The sequence below is a fragment of the Parasteatoda tepidariorum genome, chromosome 3 (genome assembly GCF_043381705.1).
Source record: "Parasteatoda tepidariorum isolate YZ-2023 chromosome 3, CAS_Ptep_4.0, whole genome shotgun sequence".
Classification (NCBI taxonomy): domain Eukaryota; kingdom Metazoa; phylum Arthropoda; class Arachnida; order Araneae; family Theridiidae; genus Parasteatoda; species Parasteatoda tepidariorum.
The window spans coordinates 8467398-8489507 of NC_092206.1; the positions used below are offsets into that span (position 1 = coordinate 8467398).

The 22110-nt window shown below is 33.0% G+C and overlaps 3 protein-coding genes and 1 long non-coding RNA gene across 7 annotated transcripts in view; 1 reads left to right on the plus strand and 3 right to left on the minus strand.

Moving 5' to 3' along the window:
• Window positions 1–748, minus strand: part of LOC139425114 (toll-like receptor 6) — a 7198-nt gene extending 6450 nt beyond the window's left edge. The window contains exon 1 of one of the 2 annotated variants that reach the window (XM_071178299.1): window positions 632–748. The gene's annotated coding sequence lies outside the window, so the exon portion shown is untranslated. Of the gene's footprint in view, window positions 1–65; window positions 360–631 lie in introns of those variants that run through there. The other variant, XM_071178300.1, reaches the window with a different exon arrangement.
• Window positions 1–3575, minus strand: part of LOC107445273 (degenerin-like protein unc-105) — a 36235-nt gene extending 32660 nt beyond the window's left edge. The window contains exon 1 of one of the 2 annotated variants that reach the window (XM_071178306.1): window positions 3260–3575. The gene's annotated coding sequence lies outside the window, so the exon portion shown is untranslated. The remainder of the gene's footprint in view (window positions 1–3259) is intronic. The other variant, XM_071178307.1, reaches the window with a different exon arrangement.
• The window catches only part of LOC139425115 (uncharacterized), an 82909-nt gene that overhangs the window by 49956 nt on the left and 10843 nt on the right, over window positions 1–22110 (plus strand). The window lies entirely within an intron of this gene.
• Window positions 12336–22110, minus strand: part of LOC107449784 (toll-like receptor 2) — a 13275-nt gene continuing 3500 nt past the window's right edge. Inside the window, exons 1-2 of one of the 2 annotated variants that reach the window (XM_071178304.1) lie at window positions 20850–21190; window positions 12336–16093 (exon numbers count right to left, since the gene is read on the minus strand). In XM_071178304.1, the coding sequence (XP_071034405.1) occupies window positions 13144–16074 (2931 nt within the window). In that variant the 5' untranslated portion in view covers window positions 16075–16093; window positions 20850–21190 and the 3' untranslated portion in view covers window positions 12336–13143. Of the gene's footprint in view, window positions 16094–20849; window positions 21191–22110 lie in introns of those variants that run through there. The other variant, XM_016065438.3, reaches the window with a different exon arrangement.

Sequence of the window (22110 nt, forward strand, 5' to 3'; positions counted from 1 at the left end):
TATATATATTATAAGGTTTTCATGTTTAGGATCGTCTAATAATTAAGTAATTTAATAGTTTTCACCTGTAGACACAGAAATGTAACGGGGTGTTACACTAGGTTGCCCATACAATTAGACAAACTATACATCTATATTTCAGTCTATCTTGGTATGTATGCCGGTACTCTTGCAGCATATACGTCCAGGGAAACATTTGATTTCCATCCATTTCTTTCACTTTATGTAGATTGCAAGTTGATTTAAATACATTCCGATGCTACTTGGAAATTTCCTTCCAAAGAAGTAAATCATAGAATTTCCTTATGTACACAGTTATAAACTTCATTGTTTGAAGACGCAACTTTGTTTGAAATCCTTAATTTAGACATTAACCCGTAAAATGCATAAAACTAAAAGGTAAAAAAGAGGTAAGAAAATGAAAAAAAAGTATAGATTTCCAATCTTAGTTGATAAAAGACATCTCTTTCCGGCGTTAAGAATGAAGCACTATTGAAACGATAATATAAATCAAAATCATTATTATTAAACCTGCGTAAGTTAATGTAGTGTTCCTTCCACTACAAAAATATAATTCCAATTCACTAGTATATAAGACATGTTAACTCGATTCTATGTGATGGTTCCTTACCATAGATGAAGGTTTACATAGACGATGTGACATCCCTCATATTGGTGACCTTCGGACGTGATGTGAACCTGCCTACCTTGGCAGAAACGTTCACTACGATATGAAAGCACCTACTTCGATGGATGGTTCGCATTGAACAGTTGACTTGCTACTTGTGACTGCGGCATTATCCACCTCCTCGTACTGTTGCTTCTCAGTCTCGATCACACAGAACGTGCAACGTATACACTTGACTGCTAAAGGCAACACAAGAGCGATCGCCACCGTGAACTTAAGACACCTTTAATGAACAGCCCTAAAAAATACGGTGATCTTAATACAGCTCTCCCGGCTTCTCACAAAACAGCAATGAATCAACTAGTGGTATCCCGTTCATTGAATTCTCTCACAGATATAATTTTGGTTTGGGAGTACTGTGGTGTATCTACCACTACAAAAATATAATTCCAATTCACGTGTATATATGGCATGATAACTCGATTCTATGGTGGGATACCTTTTCACAGATGAAAGTTGGCATTGTCTATAACTACTTTAACCCTTTAGAAGACCATGGTAAGTATACTTCCCACCATCATCATTGATTTTTGGAAGTAAATGGGAAGCTATTTTCTCACCTGCGATTTGCAAGGCTATCTTCCATCAAGTTCAGGAAACATAAAAAAAAGTGAATAAAAACCAATGATGAGCTTTGTTTACATAAATGAGTAACAGTAAAAATTAGCCTGTGGTCAGGTAGTGAGGTTAACACTAGGGAGCTATTTTTTGTTATACGTTATGCGCCATTTCACATTGTTTATATTTATGAACACAGAATGCATTAGTTCGGTTATTTATGAACAAAGAAGTACAAGCGTAAGGCCTATTCTTTTACAACAGGTAGAATTTTGAAAAATCTTCACACAGCTTGCCACTGAAAAACTGATCAAATTAATTTTAGATAATAAACTATTTAGTACGCAAAGTACACAAAAAAACATTTTTAATTTTATTTAAATGGTCAAATGCAAATTTTATTATGGGAGCGTAATTGGAACTGAAATAGCCGCTGTTTTCACAAAAATATATGATTGAGCGAATTAACCAGACATGAAGCGAGCTCTCCAAATCGTTAAATAAATTAGGATAGTTGTAATTTTTTAAAGAGTTTAAAAAGTTTAAATTAGTTTTGATTTTAGCGTGGAGACATTCCACTCTTCTAATTTTTTCATAAGCAAACGATATTGTGTTTTAATTATAATGCGAAATATTTTCTAAAACTGTGCCGATTGTATTTTTGACTGTAACTTTTTCGTCAAACGATTGGAACGATCAGATCAGGCAAATCGATCGAACTACATTCAGTAAGATTTTTTTCAAAGTTTTTGAGAATAACGCATTGAATAGTGCTGTTCTTTAGTGTTTTTAATTTGCTCTTTGCAAAAGTAATTTAAATTATTTGAATAACAATAATTATTAAATAACGAGTTATGACGTCACGACAATGAACTTGATCTTATTTCATAACCATCGTTGAAAAGCAGACCCAATTTTTAAGTTTTCAACCACCAATGTTTAACTCAGCAGACTTGTAATTTCGAACCTAATCCAGAAGTCAAGGGAGCTCAGGAATCAAGTGTTAGGAGAAATTCACCTTGAATAAGGAATTTTAGATGGACTTAACCCGCATTTACGATACATAAGGAAGAAAACCACAAAAAACCATGGTTAGCCTGATGGCACGGGGACATATAAAAATGATTTTATTTTATTTTATAACAGTCGTTGACCAGCCGACCCAATTTTAAGGGTTTACGACTACTAATGCTCAACTACGTAACCATGCAATTTTGAACCCAATCCAGAAGACAAGGGAACTCCTGGATCGAGTATTGGGAGAGATTTTGCTTTCGTGGAGGACATTTTGATGAAGCTAACCCGCATTTGCGTTACATGGAGAGGAAGACCACGAGAACCTCCCGTGGTTAGCCTGACAGCAAAGGGATTCTAACTTGTTATCAGTATGCCACTGAGGATATTTTACGTCAGCACTGTGGTCGGTGCGAGCTGGGTGCGATATTCGCATCGACTGGGATTCGCACCCGGTTCGCCTCATTGGAAGGCGAACGCTCTATCCCCTGAGGTTATCGTGGCTCATATAAACTGGGTTGTTCGAAAAAACCGTAGTCAAATGATTATTTTTACATTTCAAAAGTTAAAGGAATCGTACCATTTGCTCCATGTTGCGGAACTCGCCCATTTTTGATAATATGGGCTTTTGAAAAATTCAGCGGAACATAACAAGAAACAACTAAGTCCGATTTTCCACAAAAAGTTTTGAAGTGTTTTTGATTATGGACAATATAGCATTTTGACAATTTTTGATTTCGAATCTGAACTTTAGTTGTTCTTGCATCAGATAATGATTTTGTGTGCAAGATAGGAGTAAAATAGTGTAGTGCAGTATAGTGTAGAAAATATTACACACAACTCTTTTTAATTTGATTTGGCTCTCACCTACAATTTGCGAATCTGAACTTGCCAGCCCATGCATGGTGTTATTTTGAAAAGTGATTTATTTTAACGCGACAATGATATCTATTTTTGAAAATAATGAATTAAATAATTAATTAAATTAAAAAGACTTACCGGAGGATCTTCCTGTTTTACAAAACTTCCATTTGCTGTCAGAAAAATGAACGAAAATTTTCAAAAGGAATAATGTTTTATTCAATTTTATTTTCAGACGTGATGTCCAGTGTTATTGCTAATTCTTTAAATGTCGAATCAAACATACTGCTTAAAAGTTTAATTTAGAGGTTTGTTTGTTGTCAGAGTAAGAAAATATTGAATATGATTTGCATTTCACATGATCTCCGGTCAATTTCCTCCGAATTGTAAACTTTATCAAAGACCGGAAGGTAACTATTTCATTTCCTTCAAATCGAAGCACTCAAAGAATAAAATAAAATGAAAAAAAAGCATTAAAATAAAAAGATTAGGAGAACTTTTTTTTCGGAATGAATATGCTACTTCTAAGAGGTTATAAAATCCCTTATTTTATAGATTAACTAGGGAGCCGCGTTAAAGTGCAGAAAAGTTCTCGAATTAACTATCTAGATAATTACACAATGCCTACTAAGCACTTGTTGAAGTGAAAATAAGATCTTTTCTGGAGCAACGTTACTGTGCGATAAAATTAACACAATGTTATTTATTTATTTCTGTTATCCAAAAACAATCAAGTAACTATGATCTACACATTAGTTGATAGAACCAATCATTTTTAAGACTATAATACAAAGTATCAAACGGATAAATATTTTATTATAATTAGGGAAATTAATATAACAGCATCTATTTATTTTCCAAGTTTTAAAGAATCAATTTAAATTAATCATGAAAATAGTTTTATAACCACCGTTGAATAGTCGACCCAATTCTGGGCTTACGACTACTAATGTTCAACTCCGTAGACTTGAAATTTTGAATCCAAACCAGAAGACAAAGGGGAACTCCTAAAACAGTACCCCCAGAGGTATTGATTTGTTATGGGAACTTGGAGGACTTTGTGACCCCGACAGATTTAATGTGCATCAGTCACCATTTACTACACGGGAATCTTCGACCAGCGGGGATCAAACCCACGACCTCTTGGACATGGGCCCAGTGCCCTACCAACCAGGATATCCCGGCTTTCATCAGATTAATTGGCCAAATTATTTTGGGCCAGAATAGTCTGGTTCGCAGGGCACGGGACTNTAACTAGTAAACAATCAAGTAACAATTAGTTGATAGAACCAATCATTTTTAAAACTATAAAACAAAGTATCAAACGGATGAATATTTTATTATAATCAGGGAAATTAATATAACATCATCTATTTATTTTCCAAGTTTTTAAGAATCAATTTAAATTAATCATGAAAATAGTTTTATAACCGCCGTTGAACAGTCGACCCAATTCTGGGCTTACGACTACTAATGTTCAACTCCGTAGACTTGAAATTTTGAAGCCAGCCCAGAAGACAAAGGGGAACTCCTGAAACAGTACCCCCAGAGGTATTGATTTGTTATGGGAACTTGGAGGACTTTGTGACCCCGACAAATTTAATGTGCATCAGTCACCATTTACTACACGGGAATCTTCAACCAGCGGGGATCGAACCCACGACCTCTTGGACATGGGCCTAGTGCCCTACCAACCAGGCTATCCCGGCTTTCATCAAATTAATTGGCCAAATTATTTTGGGCCAGAATAGTCTGGTTGGTAGGGCACGGGACTCACGTTCGTGACAATGGGAGTTCGAATCCAGCCGGGGGAAAACTCTCCGAGTAGAAAGTGGTGAGTAGCGCACGTTAAATTTGTCCGATCACAAAGTCCTCCATAGTTCAGATATATCAAATTATACCTCTGAGGGTATTGAATTGAAGATGGATGGTTCTCTGGTTCAGATCAAAATTGCGATCTGTGGATGAATGAAATGGGTGTGGCGGAAGTCGAATTCTTGGCAATAGATGGCGCCACTGGAAAACAAAAACAATCGCACCCCCTCTGCTTTAATGGCCGACGATAACAACACTAGACTTTTGAACTTTAACGATGCAGAAGCCGTAAACCCCAAGAAAGAAGTGCTTCTCTAGGCTCGCATGCTTCGAGAGTATACTAAAGACTAGGCACGAATGCGAGATGTAATACGAGAATATCGAATCTGAAACTCCTCCTTGTAATCTTGGACCGCTAAAGTCAGAAAGGCTCGGATTCTATAAGTGATAACGTGAGCAAACAAGGGTGAATGGTGCGTATATGTATGATCACGGTCCTGATGTGGTTAATGTGCACATTTCCTAAGTAAAAGGGACGAAACTCTCCATACAGCACTTTAACAGCCCAAATGCGATGATCTGCAAGTTAGCTAGGTTAAGTGCACGTGAACACGAGTCAGTGATGCATGCCAGCAATTTATTACGAATAATTGAAAATTTATGATGAATAATTGAAAATTTATTATGAATATTATGAACATTTTTTTAAATATCAGTTCCCAAGAATCTATACGCTTATTGGAAGAAAAAAACATTATATTAAGTTCAACATTTTCCAATTAATAGTTACAAGTAATAGTTCAACTAATAGTCAATTCAATGAACAGTTTTCCAATTAATAGTCATAGTTACAAATCTATTTGTCACAAAAGCCCTTACTAGTGCTTCCATAGGATTAACTTAAGGCGTTGGATAGGTAATCTGGGCTTTAGGTTAACTCACAAAGAGGTTTAGTTTAGTTTACAATGCTAATTGAAAAATTCAGTGGGGTCGAGGTAAACGGGAATTAGAATCCAGCCTGCCGTAGACCCCCGTGTAGTAAATGGTGACTGGTGTACGTTAAATCTGTAGGTTCACAAAGTCCCCCATGTTCCCATAACAAACTATACCTCTGTGTGTACTGAATTGAAGATTGATCGTTCTCTGGTTCAGGTCAAAATTTTGATCGGTGTATGAATGATTGGATGCATAAATGATTGGATGTATAAATGAATCCGCCCTATAAACGTGTGTGACGTATACATGTTGTCTCCGGCTGATCCTTAGGGATGTTTCCATCACCAATAGCCCATTGTGCAGCTCTAGTGTGACCTGTGAATGAATGTACCTGCCATCAGTGTGAATGTTTTACTGTAATAAAAGGGATCTGTGCCTTCGAAAACATCCTCATCGGCACATCGTCTCTTTGTTTGTAATAAGTTAAATAAAACTGACATAAAAATTATGAAAACTACTTATTAATTGCCTCAATGAGAAATAAATATTATTTTTTCGTGTGTTTCTCGTAATTCCAGTTTGAAGATAACTTTGAAAACTGTAGAGAACCTTCATAAAAGTGTCGATCTAATTTTTTAATATAACTAATTTTGCTAATATTTTCTAATATAATTTTTATGTAACTAAACACTATTTAAGTTCTGGAAATTTTTTGAAAGTATAAATTGGTATATATAAAGATGACAAAGATGTCATCCATGGGACATGCCATCACAATTTTGATCCTCTGCTGAGGGATCGCAACTCCTCTTCAGTAGCCCAACGACCTGTGCGACTGATCCAAGTGATCACCCTCCTGCACACTGACAGCAGTCAGTGATGCTTAACTTCAATGTTGTGCTTCAGTTTGACCCAGTTGACTACTAGGAACCGTGTCCTAACGACCAGTCTACTGCAGAGCAAATATAAGTTAGTAGAGCTAAAGGACATCCAAGATTTCGATGGCTGGACTATACTAACGCAGATTTTTAATTAAAAATCAAGGAATTGAAATGTCAGGATTTGGCGAAAACTACATGGAGAAATTTGCTTGATAAGGCCCATCCGTAATAACTGGCCATTGATGATGATGATGAAGTTTCGATTTGCTTCTGGTTTTGTGAGTGAGTTATTTTCCCACATGTCCCATCTTATTTCTGTATGACAACTCAGATACTTACGCTCATAATATCTCGGTCCAGCGGTGATCGTTAAGACACAGTTCCCAGCAGATCACCGAAGTCAAGCATGACTGGCTGCGTTCAGTATGAAGTTGGGTGACCAGTTGAATCATTCTGCGAAGGGTCCAAGCCAAGGGGGTGCAATATTAGCCCTCGTTAAACTTTTCCACCGTAGAGCGCTCGACTTCATGCTCATGTCGTCGTGCTACCAAATCAGGGGAGCCATCCCCTCTGCGGAAAATCAAAATTGTGATGGCATGTCTTCGGATCATCCTCAGGAATGTTTCCCAGACCATCACCAATAGCCCATAGAGCGTTCGATGAAGTGAACCGAGTTCTCGTTTTCTTCCCCTCTATATAACGCAGATGCTGGTTAGCTCTATCAAAAAGTCCTCCACGAAGGCAAATTTGTACTTGATCCAAGAGTTTCCTTGTCATCTGGATTAGGTTCAAAATTACAAGGCTTTGGAGTAGAACATTAGTATGTCGTAAACCCAAAATTGGGTCGGCTGTTTAACGATGGTTATAAAATAGCCCTTTATACAGCTGTAGTGCGAAGTGCAGCGCCTACAGCTACAGCAATAATCATAATATCTCGAGTATTTATTTATTATTATTTTGGAGCAAACAAGTATGCTTCAAGGCGAGATTGCATATAAAATTGAAAATTGCCAAATACGTTCAGGATTCTGTAGCAGCAGAGCATATTGCCCTTTTCGGTATCCCTCTGAAATGTGAAATCACCGTAATACTATCGATTAATATGCAGGTTCCGCTACCTCTCTGAAATATTTTTCTGCAACCTGTATTGTCTGTTCTTCAATTCAATAATTTATCCACGATTTCCAATTGCGTGGCCTACAATTTATAAAAAGATAACAAGAAGATATACGCAAGGTTACAGCAGGAATCAAACTCACCCCTTTCATGCTTCAGAGCCTTTGATGGTAGGAGGGTAACCTATATACGAGATTTATTAACGAATCATTAAAAAAGAATAATGAACTTGACTAATTCTTCAAACATGACAATATGCAGCATGGTTTTTTTTTCTTGAAGTTTTTTTTTATTTCAAAATCGAACTTACATCATTACCTCAGACTTTTTAATGTATTTTTCAATCGCGATATAGGTCTTGTTCTGAAGTATTTTTTGTCTGAAAACTTGTAAAATTAAAAGCAACATATTCCATTAATTGAAGAATTTTTGTTACAGTTCTATTTGCGAGTTCGATCGTTAAGATCAAACTGTACTTCCCTAGACGTAACTTGATCATAACCTTAGGTATTATGCTGGTTGAAACAAGTTATTTAGTGTTAAACGTACATATGCAGGTGTGTGCACTCTGAATAAAGAACAGTGTTAAGGTGGGATGGAATAAAAACCCACTACCTCTACACTTCAGAACGTTTCACAGAAGCACAATATCACTCGACCACGGAGACCCCAGGCTGTAACATTTATTTACGTATTTTATTGTTACGCATACATATGAAGACCTACGTGCTCATTGATTAGAGTGCTTTAAAACCCTTGTCTAGTTGAAGAATAGATATCACAAATTATCAGAGAAGGACATCATAAAAAATATCCAGGGTTGTATCGGGATTCGGACCCACTACCTACACGTTACATAGCGTTCGGTGTATCAGCGAAATCGCTCGACTAGAGAAGCCCCACTCTAAAATTGCACAAGAAAATTTATTGAAAATACCTAAACTCTGATGTTTGTTGTAGTTGAAGGACCCTTCCTGAAGGAGCGTTATCGACCGCCAATCCTTCTATTGCATGGAGGTAGCGGGTTCGAATCCGTAACCCTGGATATATCTTTGTGCTGCGAAATTGTACTATCTGTCTTTTTACTTGACGGGGTTGGGATTCCATGGCTTGTAGGACGTTGGGCCCATGTCCAACAGGTCATCAGTTTCATACCAGCCGGCCGAAGACTCCCCGTACCCAAAATGATGACTGGTGCATGCTAAATCTGTTGAGGTCACAAAATCCTCCAAGTTCCCGTAAAAAATCAATACTTCTGGTGGTACTGGATCGGAGATTGATCGTGCTCATGTTCCGGTGATGTATGCATGCTGTCTCTGGTTTATCCTGAGGGATGCTTCCCAGACCGTCGCCAATAGCCTATTGTACAGCTCTAGTATGACGTAAATAGATGTACCTATCTACCTTTCTACTTGACAAAGGCTTATAAGCCGTATTTCTGTAATTGAGCACACAAGCCTGCATATATATGAACAACTAAATGGAAATAAATAATAGCGAAATGTTTGTGTGTGTTACATTTTAAGAAAACAAAACAATATATCATGTATATATTGCGTGATAGATAAATCAGGTTGTAGATAAATCAGGTTGAAACTGTAATAACAAATACGAACATTGAACTTTTGAATTTCGAGAAAGCTAATTTGATCTCTCATAGTTGGTTTCATCAACTAAACGGCGTTAAGGTTATCCGTCGAATCCACTTTATTGCATGACAATACTTTCTGAGATGTTATTACATCCACGAGAACTAAACTACTCTGACGTTAAATCTTGTTGTAAATAGAGTATGCTCTCTTCGTCTATTCATACACTTACTTACAAACGTGTTTCGGAAAAACCAGCTGGTCTCTTGTGTTGATATTTTAGAATAAAAATTTTTTGGTGGTAAGTATGAGCTTGGAGTTTTAAGATTACTATGATTCAATTATTATTTAATAACTGATATTTTTTATTGTTTTATTCATTCAAAATTGAGCATTGAATAATAACTGTTAAACTATGTATTCAATTTATAATAAATTTCTAATTAAGATTTTTTGTTGTTGCTATACTAGGAAAATTATTAGATAAAATCAATAGAGGTGGTAACAAAAAAATCCGATTTTTCTATTTCTTGAAAGTTTACATTTAGCTGGTGCTTTTAGCATTCATACCAAATTAAATAACTACATAGTTTGACGCGAACTTCATATTTTATTACACAACCAATATGTAACGCTTTCAGAAGCCTTTATTTATTTATTTATATATATAGAGATTTCTTTAATTAATTGACTTTTTTTAAATAATCCAATCGGTGTTTATATTTTATGAGCCGTATTACATAATAAAAATATAAAACTACAATAAAATAGTAAATATTTAATTTCTCAACTCAATTTAACTATTAATAATCGTTCATTAATATTTTCAAGGTAATATGCTTAGTACGAAATTGACACTAAGGAAATTTCCCTTGTTGTAAAACTTAAAGTATAATAATGAACGAATCATGAGACTGAAACACTAAAAAAATATAAACAAATACTTCCACGTAGATAGATGGTGTAACAGGGGAATGAATAACTTGATCATATAAAAAATTGCAATGTAGTTTTGTATTGTAAATGATAAGAACTCTTATCCCAACATATCCTTTACAAAATTTAATCTTCAACCTAGATTCAAATTATGGGCATAAAAATCACTTTTTATATTTTAATAGCTTGTTTTTACGTATCTAATATTTCTATGCTTTTGGTAGATTATTAAAAGAAATTCTTGACTGTTAATTAAAAGAATATCAGCAGTTTAAAAATAAGAATAGAATGTTTGATCATACAAGAAAAGAAATTGGAAGCAATTATTTCGATAAACTTTACCGATTAAGCAACTAGGTAGTGTTTTAACCCTTTCAGCATCCATATGATCTCATTTAGTATCATTTGTATTTTCTTCTATTTTAGTTCATGAAATTTTTATGTACTTATGTTATTTTAGAAAGGGGGCGAACTTTTGGGATATTTTTTTTTAAATATTCTCGTTAAATTTTTTTAAATTTCTCTTTCTTTTTAACTGAAAAACATAATTTGAAGTTCGGTAGGAATAATTAGTTTTTAAATTTTGATTTCCAATGTAAAAAATTGCTTCAACTAAACAGTGATTGAAAAATGGGCAATGGGCTATTGTCCCCTTATGTTTTTTGTTTCGTTTTGATTTAGGAACGATTGTATCAATTGTCAATCATGAGCATTGAATATGACGTCTTGCAAGAAATTGGCATTAATGATTTGACAGAAGACTTCGCCCTTCAAAATGCACGAAAAGTATTGTTACCTCTAACTCTAAATGCAAATATTATTAAAGCTTTTAAGATAATGTACTTCTTTTCAACCATGAAATAATTTTTAAAAAATTATTCAAAATTAAACTTTTTTTAACTCAAACTACTCATAAAGGGCTCCCAAATAACAAGTTCAGGGCTCCTAAAAACATGGCTCTGGAGCTGCAGAAGCTACGTCGTAGGAGTTACGTCTTCGTTCGCTGTAGGAGTTACAAAAGTTGGATCATTTTTCTCCATCGGAGCTGCAGAAATTACATAACTGTTCTTCGTTGGAATTGTAGAAGTTTCTCTAGGTAGTGTTCGACTAGCCATCATATTATCCCGATCTGTACTTTTCGCTTATAGGGACCATGAAACCAATAGGATTTATGACAATATAATGCTCCAAGTTATCGTAATCAATACGGTATTGTCGTATCGAATTCGTCAAGACGTACGAATTATGCCAGATTCTGGTTCAGACGGGAGACTGACAATTGATAATCAAATAGGTGGATCAATAACTGCAATCATTACGATAGATATGACAATTTCACGATAACTAGTGATAACAATTTATGCCGAATATGATAATATAGTGATCCTTATCGATAACATATTGATAAGAAAATATTATACATAGCTATTAATTGAATATGATATTATTGTGAGTGTTGATAAAATTTATTTGGGTGACAAAAATTTTGACCAGCATAAAAATAAAATAAATTAGTTAAATTGGAAAAAAATATCGTAATTTAATGTTAAAAATCTATATTTTGACAATACATTGCGATTTTAAAATTCTTATTTATTGGTTACAGGAACCAATGTTATCGAGATGGCGACAACTGGGAAAAGCAATAGCCAACACATTGTCCTAATAGCCGATAAGTAACCTTATAACCGATAACTCAAAGCGTTTTCCTGTTCTTGAGCCCAAAGGAAATTCCAGTTCTTTTTCACAAAAAAAGACGTTGTTGTACTTTATTTACGTCGCACTAGAGCTGCACAATGGGCTATTGGTGATGGTTTGGGTAATTGTTTTTTTTTATGGAACGAGTGGGACTTAAGCATTTGTTTTGAGTTTAATAGTACTGTTTAAACTTTACTATATCAGCTTGGTGGGTTGTTGAATATATGAAATTAATCAATAGAATTCCTAGAAAAGTTTTTATTACTCATATTACGTTACACAAAATGAAAGTAATACACATAATGACAGAATGAAGAAGCGTTGGATTTGACATAAGACAAAAGAAATTACTGTCCGAGTAAAACCTCGGTAAGCTGTGTCTGTGTGTGATCTATCGAAGCGAGTTTCTTACAGTACCAAAACTGACAAATAAAATGTCCGGATTTCGTATGTCGAACAATTATATTAGGGGGACCGGAAAGTAATGTCATTTTGGCACGTTCCATATTTGTTAATCTTAAATACCAATTCACTTTTTCGATCCATTGTGATTCATTTTCGATCCCACATTGAAAGGTTGTTGCTAACGAGGATGAATACATTTTTGATTAAAAATAATACCTTGATAACGAATATCAAATGTACCGAATCGAAATTACTTTCCGGTTCCCCTAATGCATTTGTTTGAATGCATACTCATCCGCCATTTTGGATTAAGATAATACTAGGAAATATAATCATGAAATCATTTGAAAATTTATATTTCTTCAAGACGCCTTTACTTTCCAAACAAACTGGTATTCGTCGATTTAAAAGTATATGCCACCGTAGTTATTGACTCAGACTCTAACGCAGACTCACTTTCTTAAAGTAAGAGGTATGTCCTAACTACTATGACAACTCGGCTCTTCGATTTCTGACAGTGTATAATTTGACATTTCTTTAAATGTACGTTTTGAATTACGATAATCCTATCTAACATAACTGAATACTGAACAACGAAAGTTCCTGATGATTTTTTTTAATGATTATAACTTAAAATTGTTGAGCATTATATTTTATTTATGGATCTATACTGTTCTAACCCCATAACTTCCGACTCACTCTGTAAGTGAGGATGACCCAAAAGTTTCCTCACTTTCAACCAAAACAACTTCTGGTCCGGTAAGTTATCCGGCCACAGTAAGCAAGTTCTAGTTTTCTCCAAGTACTTCAAGTTTTTAGTGTAAAACTTCTTATCCACTTGCTTCAGTTTAATTAAGATGAGGGAATCTCTTGTCTCGTCGAAAAGCCTGTGCTGAGCCATGTGCAATTCGAACATGCACCACTCACTCTTAACGAACTCTTCAGTTAAAATCAAAATGACTTTTCTACTGTTCTCAATGGCGTCCAGAATATTATCCGTTATGAGCCATCCGACCTTGAAATCTCTATCGTGAATGCACAGCTTCAGTTTCGGATCTTGATTCTCTAAGGCTGGAACCAAGAAGGACACTATCCAGGGGGTGTCGCTCGAATTGTATGAAACAAACGCGTCATATTTATATGTCCTCTCGTGTTTACTATTGCTCGATCTTCTCTCTTTGACTTCTGATTTGATGTGAAATACCCAGTATCTGATGTACCACCGGAAAGTATAGCAAGTGTATGCCATTACAGCGACGAATAAACTCAGAAGACAAATTAGGACAATGGTAAAAACGTTCACTAATTCTTCCTGTTCTGTGCAATCGGTGAATGGAAGGTCTACTTCTACAAGAGGTTGACCTTGCAATTTATTTGGCAGCATGCACTTAACACTGATCTTCTCCTGATTAATCCGCAGAGGCAATCCCATCTGTATGTGTGTAGAATTCAAGAAATTTTGGAAGTTCTTCATGCCACATTTACTGCAGTTGAAAGGATTTCTTCCGATGTCAAGGAAACCTGTGATTTTCCGAAATTCCGACAACATAGTTGGTGTAGCGTAGTCAATGTTATTCTGCGACAAGGCAAAAGTGGACACGGTTGAATTTTCACCCAAAATTGGTTCATCCCAGGGTGAAATTTTATTCCTCAACAGAATCAAAAGTTCAAGATGGTCAGTAAATGCAAACATATCTTTTGGTAGATTCTCGATTCGATTATTGTCCAATAAAAGATTTACCAAGGACGGCGTTGACTGAAAAGGATTTCCCCAATCCATCAATGTTAACAAGTTGTATGACAAATAAAGATTTGTTAATTTATGGAGACCAAACAATGTCGCGTTGCTCAAATATTTAATATTGTTGATTTGCAAGTTCAGGGTGTTCAAAGAGCTCAGAGTCTCAAATGCATAATCTTCAATATTAATCAGACCAGCACTTTTTAATGACAAAGCTCTTAGATTTTTTAAGCCGAAGAGAACAAATCTGTGGAGAGTTCGGGGAAGCAAATTGCTTGATAAGTCGATTATTTCCAAATTTGAAGTATTTTTGAAGCCAAAATCTGATAGGGTTAACTCTACCGTTTTGAACCGAGATGCTTGATTGGATAGAATTAAGGTTTTCAAACTCTTTGAAGAAGAAATGTCGTAATGAACTAAATCGTTATTAGAGAGAACCAATTCGGTTAAATTCGGGAGCTGGCTAATGACGTCATGATCGATGAACTTTACGGCGCAATGAGTCAGCCATAATGACTGAAGCGATGGGATATACGGCACCTTATGAACTTCAATAAAGTAATTGTGGGAGAGATCAATACGGTTTATCGGTGTATTTTCTAAAAACTTCAGAGATTCAGAAGGAAAAACATTCAAATGAACCCATTCTTGTAGAAATAAATACCTAATGGGGGCATTCTTTAGACTGCTTGTAACATTAGTTAAAGCCTCTGCATTAAGGTAATTCACTGATAAATCTAATACCTCAAGCTTCGTTAAGTGTTCGAAAGCACCTCTCTCAGCAATGCTCATAGTAGTGTTAAACAGATGTAATTTAGTAATGTTGCTGTTGCTTAGAGGTTTGAGGTCGTTTTTCCGAATTCGAAAAATTCTCCAGTTGTGGTCAAGCACCAGAATTTCCAAGTGCTTCAGTCCTTCCAAAGCATTTGCCACAACTTCGATAGTTATGAACGAGTTTTTGCTAAGATTTAAATATTTAAGATTCGAAAGATAACTGAAAGCATTCTTTACGGCCATTATATTATTGTCACTCAAATCAAGATGTTCTAAGTTTTCGAGTCCAACAAAAGCTCTCGTTATGTATCGGTGCTCGTTGTTAGACAATCTGAGATATTTCAATTTCTTCAACGATCTGGATAATGGTTTGAGCAACTTCATTGTTGGACTATTTGTAATTTCGAGGCTTGCAGTGTCGTTTGGCAAGTATTTTGCCACATCGTATATTGATACATTCTTGCACGAAATGCTTACGTCATCATTTTGATCCATATTGCATTTAAAGTAACGGATGAGGTAATATGAAGACTCTAAAGCTCCTCCTGTTTCATTATATTCAGATGTGTTGTTGATAGTTACGATTGGAATCTCAAAACTTTCATTTCCTTCACTAGTATTTAAGACTTGGAATAACAAATCATTACTGTCAAATAGTCGAATGTCAAATAAATCAAAATCTAATGCTCTGATTACCAGCAATTGCGAATCAGTAATCCTGATTGGAACATCATGTAAGGTGGTTATGTTGTGAGAATTTAAGGGAACATTGTTTAGATTAGTTCTATTTAAACTGAATGAACGAGCATTTCGTTGTAATGCATGGTTTGAATCATGTGAAATATTTGTTGGTAGAAAGTGCAGAGGAGCTTCACTTTTCTTATATAATGACGGAGCTTCTTTTCCCTCAGAGGGCATTGATAAAGTTCTGTTTTGTTCAGAAGATAATGATAAAGTTTTGTTTTGCGCAGAAAGTGATGATGAAGATATATGTGTATGAAATCCAGTTACAAGTTCAAGAAATCCTAATAATAAGATCAGTGTAGTTGAAAACATTCTCATATGTTCCTTTGGTTTATACCTGGAATAAAAATTTGTTTAGAATATTTACAAATTATTACAGCATTCATTTAATTATATACTAGGCGTTTCTAAATCTTATAACCTCTAGTAATATAGCAACGGTGAGGTTTCAATTCTAGACTCAGCTAAAGATGCGCATTTTAGAAATTGATCGTAGCTCCTTCGGGGGTCATGGATGCTGAGCTGTGTGCCGATGCCCCCCGTTGTAGCTCAAACTGCGTGCTTAAGAAAATGGACACTGTTCAAAATGCATGTTTAAGAAAATGAATATAGCTGGAAATGAATGTTCAAAATAATGGACACAGCTGAAAGACGTGTTTAATAAAATGGATACAGCTTAAATTGCACCTTTTTTTAAAGCTCAAATCAAAATTGTTGTAAAAAAGAACGCGTCTTTACTGTCAGTTCACTGCTGGACTTAAATTTATAATGTATGCAATAAAAGTATATTAATAAAAATAATTTATTTAATTATAAATTGAAGAAAATCCGGGTGAAGATATGATTTTGTGGACCCTTTTTATATCTTCATAAATATATTTAAAAGAAGATGAGCAAAAAAGTATAAAAACTACATTCTTCTTCAACTATGTATCAGACGTTTGTACTGATGTTTGATGTGTGTACAGAGCGCCAAATAAAAGAGGGAATACCCCGAATAACTTTTGATCTAATAATCGGATCTTCAAGTCTTAGGGCTCAATCGAGGGGCTGTCTTCAAGTATGCTAAGTAATTTGTGCAGATGATACTTTAAGTTACGAAATCAGACACAAAAACAGCATAGCAAACTCTGCATAAATATACTGATTTTTAAACAGATTCGGATTTCTGATCCCCACAATAGAGGGATTTTCTGCAATCTGGAAATTAACGTCCCAATAGTTTCGTCAGGAGTGCTGTCGAAAGTTTGGATATGTTAATGTTAATTTTAACTTTTTGCGTATTTCAACATATCTCTCAAAGTTTTGAAGCAAATTAAATTTGGGAGCAGAATTATAAATTTCGTATTCGAAAATAATTTCTGGCAAAAAATAGCTTTTCGTAAATATTTTTTATTATTATTTTACATTTTATTAAATAATAGTCGAAAATATTTTGAATTGCTGAGTATAAATTTTTTTAATAATTTTAAAGAATGCAGTTTTAAAAGGCGAAATACAAAATTTGAATGGGATTGATCGAATAGTTCCTGAGAAATCGGAACTAACTCCATCCAATCGGATCTAAACTTTGGACTGCTCTTCTGAAAAAACTATTGAGACCATAAATCCCAGTTAGTGGCTACTCCCCATATCGTGGGGGGGGGGGGTAGAAATCTGAATCCGTCGAAAAACGGTAAGTTTTTATTCAGAGAAAGTATGTTTTTGTGTCTGATTTCGAAACCTAAAATATGGTCTGCACTAATTAGTTAGCATATTTGAGGTCCCCCTTTTGATTCATTACGATTGAGTCCTAAAACGTGAAGATCCGATCATTAGATCAAAAGTTATTCTGGGTGGTCCTTTTTTTATTTTGCGCACTGTACATTTTTGTAACTGATGCCTTTTGTGACTGAACTTAAAATACTGTCTGCACAGGAAAGAATGCATATTTACGATAGCACCGAATTAATGTCGCCTTACAAAGGCTTACGAGTATAAGCCAAATTTATAGCCTCTAGTCAAATTTCAACTTAGAGTATTCTTTTAAATTTTAGTTTCGTAATCCAATAATATTTTTTATTATTTTGTATGCATATAAGTATTTTTTCTTTGGCACCTGTTTTAAAATTAGTTTTATATGAATGGTATCCCGTTGCTTATGTTGCCTAAATAATATTAAAATGGAGAAAAAAAAATTTTAAAATTGTATCAATTAAAATTTTTTATATAAATTAAAAAAAGAAAATTGCAAATCTAAGAATGAATAACTAAATTTTAAAAGTTCTTCAAAATATTTTTTTGAAACCATAAAAAAAAGGGTTCATATCATCAATACTTGAATGCCGAGTATTGTGAATATACATTCAGCAATTTGCAAAAGTATTTATATTTTTATTGGGAAAAGACATTTAGAGAGTTAGAAATGTCTTAATACTAGCGAGTTTTAAGAAATGATGTTTGAAAAAAGTATGGATGCTAGCGAGCATTGGGAATTGACATTTATAGAGAAGCCTTAATACTAGCGAGCATTGACATTTAAAAGAGTATTGATGCTAGCGAGCATTGAGAAATGACATTTAGAAAAATCTACTAGCGAGTATTGGGAAATGACTTCTAGAAAATATTGATACTAGCGAGTTTTAAGAAATGATATTTAAAAAAGTATAGATGCTAGCGAGCATTGAGAATTGACATTTAGAAAAGTCTTAATACTAGCGAGTTAATTGATAAATGACATTTAGAAAAGTCTTAATACTAGCGAGCATTGGGAAATAACATTTAGAAAAGTATTGATGTTTGCGAATATTGGGAAATGACATTTAGCAACTCAAAGTTTTTCAATACTTTTTCCAAAAGCATCGAAAAACTTTTGAAATACTTTTTCAATACTTTTTCATAGTTTAATAGTTATTTTTGTTGATTTAAATTTTAATTTTAGTAGATTAATTTTGCTAAGAAATCATTGGTTTAAATCAAACAATTATTCGAAAGAAATCATTGATTTAAAAAACCTAAAAAACATGCATGAATTTTTTACTTTTTAGTTTTAAAAGTTATTGTAAATATATCATGGCTCAATTAGCAAAATTGAATTAGTTAGAATTTGATGCGCAATTAATTACAGTACTTTTAAAAGGATATTTTTTAAATCACATAAATCCGTTTGAATTTTTAAGAATGCAAACTAATAACGAAGTGAAATTTTAAATCAGTTTAAAATATATGTAAAATGTATGTGTAAAATAATTTTTTTTAATATATGCAAAAAATAGTTACCGAAAAAGAATTTTATTATTTTAAATTACTATCTTCAAAACCACATTTTATTTTAATATTTTACTTATATTTCTTAATCTTAAAATAATTAGAATATTAAAAGATTATTATCTTAAAATGTCAATTAAAAAAGATAAATTTCTTTAATAGGATTCTTTTTATATGTGGGTTATTTAAGTTATTTTGCATTGGTTAAAATTATTAGGTCGAATTATGGTCAAATAATTGTCAAATTATTGTGGCTACAGTTAATGTAAGTTAGGCAACAAAATCTATTTTGTTATTTCAAAGTTAAAAAAAAAATAGTGCGTGGAGTCCCTCCGCGCGGAAGAAGTTGAACTTCGCAACCTGCAAGTTCTTTGGTTAATTGTAGAAGAATCAGCAGTCGTAGAAGGATCTATTCGACGACTCTTTTTCCTGCTCCGCTCGCTTCCGTGCTCTGTAATAACGGTAATATTGTGAATTTTTCCCTCGTGGACCTCTTGAACCAGTGGAAGTGCTTGCCTCATCGTCTCGCCTTGGAAAATGTATTTGTATTAATAATGTATGTGAATGCGTCATAATGTAATTTCAGAAGAGAAACAATCAATTGATATTCACAAGAGACGTACCTTCACATAAACTTAAATCCGTCGCATTGTCCGTGGGATTGTTTTCACTCATTTTTTACAATTGTTATACACTAAATTTGAAAATAAAAAATACTACCCTATTAAATTATATGTGTATCAAAACAAACTAAGAAAATATTTATAGAAAAACAATACTTTTGTGACTTTTATTAATTTTATGCTAGTGAGAAGCAAAACGAAATGGAAATGAATGAGGGAAAACTGGATACTACCACGTGATTTCCCGGCAAATAAAAATTTTGCGTTAAACGTTTAACGCAACCTTGTTGGAAGTCGCATAAGAAGTATAACTTCAAAAAAAACAACAAAAAAAAAAGCTGTGCAATTAGTTTTGTGATTGTTTCTTAAACCCTGTTTTTCAATAGCCAGTTAATAATGTATTTGCATCTTATACTGTACTATAAATGTATATAATGTTAATAATGTATGTAATGTCAATAATGTATATAATGTTAATAATGTATATAATGTTAATAATGTATATAATGTTACTATAAAAAAAATCATAATGCATTTTCACGGTTTGAAATGCATAATTAAGATTTATTTTTTTAAATATTTCAATAATTTTTTTTTAAAAATGTAATTTACTTCAACGTTAACTTAATCTTAAAATTCAAAATAATCCAACATAAATCGGAATAATTTGATTTTGATTCATATCAAATATATGTTTTACTCTTTATTAAGGGGGAAAAAATCACGAATCCTATTTTCAATGATATTTAGCTTTTTAATGAATTATATATATTTTTTGATTGTATCGAGGAAAAAAACATCTTGTTCTTACAACTGAAGCTAATCCTAATTTGTTTATTTTGTATTACTTAATATAAACCCCGTTACGACAAATATGACAAGAACGCGAATCAACTAACACGCTAATTATAACTAAATTCACTCTAATTCCCGCAAACACTCTAATTATAAATAAACTATATTAAAATATGTATAAATAAATTAAATCACATTTTTTAAAGCGTACACATCGGATAGCAGTAAAGAAATATTTATTAAAATAATTTTGACATGATAACCTAGTAAAGTCAACTAGTGAAGAAAAATTGTTTTTATTAAAATTTAATGACAATCAAATAAAAAAAGAAAAAAGAAGAAGAACAGCGTTCCAAAAGGAAACAAAAGAGTTTTTCAAAAACATAATATTTTCGTAAAAAGGAGAAAAGAAATCAAAATTAATCTTACCTTTTGGATTTTATATTTTCCTCGCAAAATAAAATCTTTCGTCTTTGAGTTGTCCTCTTTAATAATTGAGAATAATAATATTTATTTTTAAAAAATTCTTATAAAGTGTTTTCTGCAATAGTTTTAACAGGAATAACTTCCTTTCAGATGTGCTTTTTTCCTACTCCATTTATAGCGCCATTTTTTTTAAATGAAGAAATGTTTATTTTTGTATTTTTGTCGTTTCCTCTTTTAATTGACATTTTATCTAATCGTATTCTTATCCTAACATGTTTATTTCACCAATCACACAACAATGGCGAGGGGAGGTGTGTATTAACGTGTAAACATTGTAACTAAATATTGCAACCTCTTAGTAGAATCAAGTAAAATTTTTAATTTTTTTTGCTAATGAAAATAGATTTTAAAGGAAGTTATTTGATACCTTGCAAATTATCACAAAGTAAATAATTTCTTTACAATTGAAAAAAGTATAGATTTTTTTGTTGTTGAAATTTTTAAAATTTTTGAACTCTTGATTTAAGCTATTTCATGTACAAGCATTAAATCTATGACAGAGCTTTATATTAACTCCTTTAGAGATAAATGCTTAAATAATACTTGCTTGACGTAATTTTTTAAAAAATTCAGTTTTTTTTTAGGTTTGTAGATTTTAAAACTAATTTTAGTACTTTTAAAATTATTTTTGTAGCAAAATGTAATCTTATTTTGAAAAAGAATTACTTTTTAAAATAAAACAATAAACTAATGTAAAACTTACAGCAACATTATTTATGTATAATTTAAGATTTATATTCAAATCTTTAAAAACTTTATTGCGCTATTATAAGTGTCACATTCTGAATATTTCAGTAGTTTAAAAAAAAAAAATTTCGTGTACTTATTAAATTTATGTCAACAATCGTAAATTCGGAGGTATAAATTTACCTTTAATTTTCAAAGTGCCAAATGAATCCGTGTAATATTTTTTTTTTTTGGTCACAACTCAGAATTTTTTCCTTTTTCTGCTTAGAAGTTGTAGCAATTTGAAATGTTTTATGTCCATGCTTTTCCTCAGCTTTACTCATACTTAGAAGTTTGGATTACGGAAAAACTGCTCAATTGATTTTGATGTCAATTAGTAAACTTTAGAGAATCGATGTTGTGACTATGGTTGGAACAAAAATTTAACCTTTTCCAAAATTTATTTTTTTATATAATTTTGTAAGGAAATACATATATATATATATCAGATTTTATATATATATATATATCCTAAAAA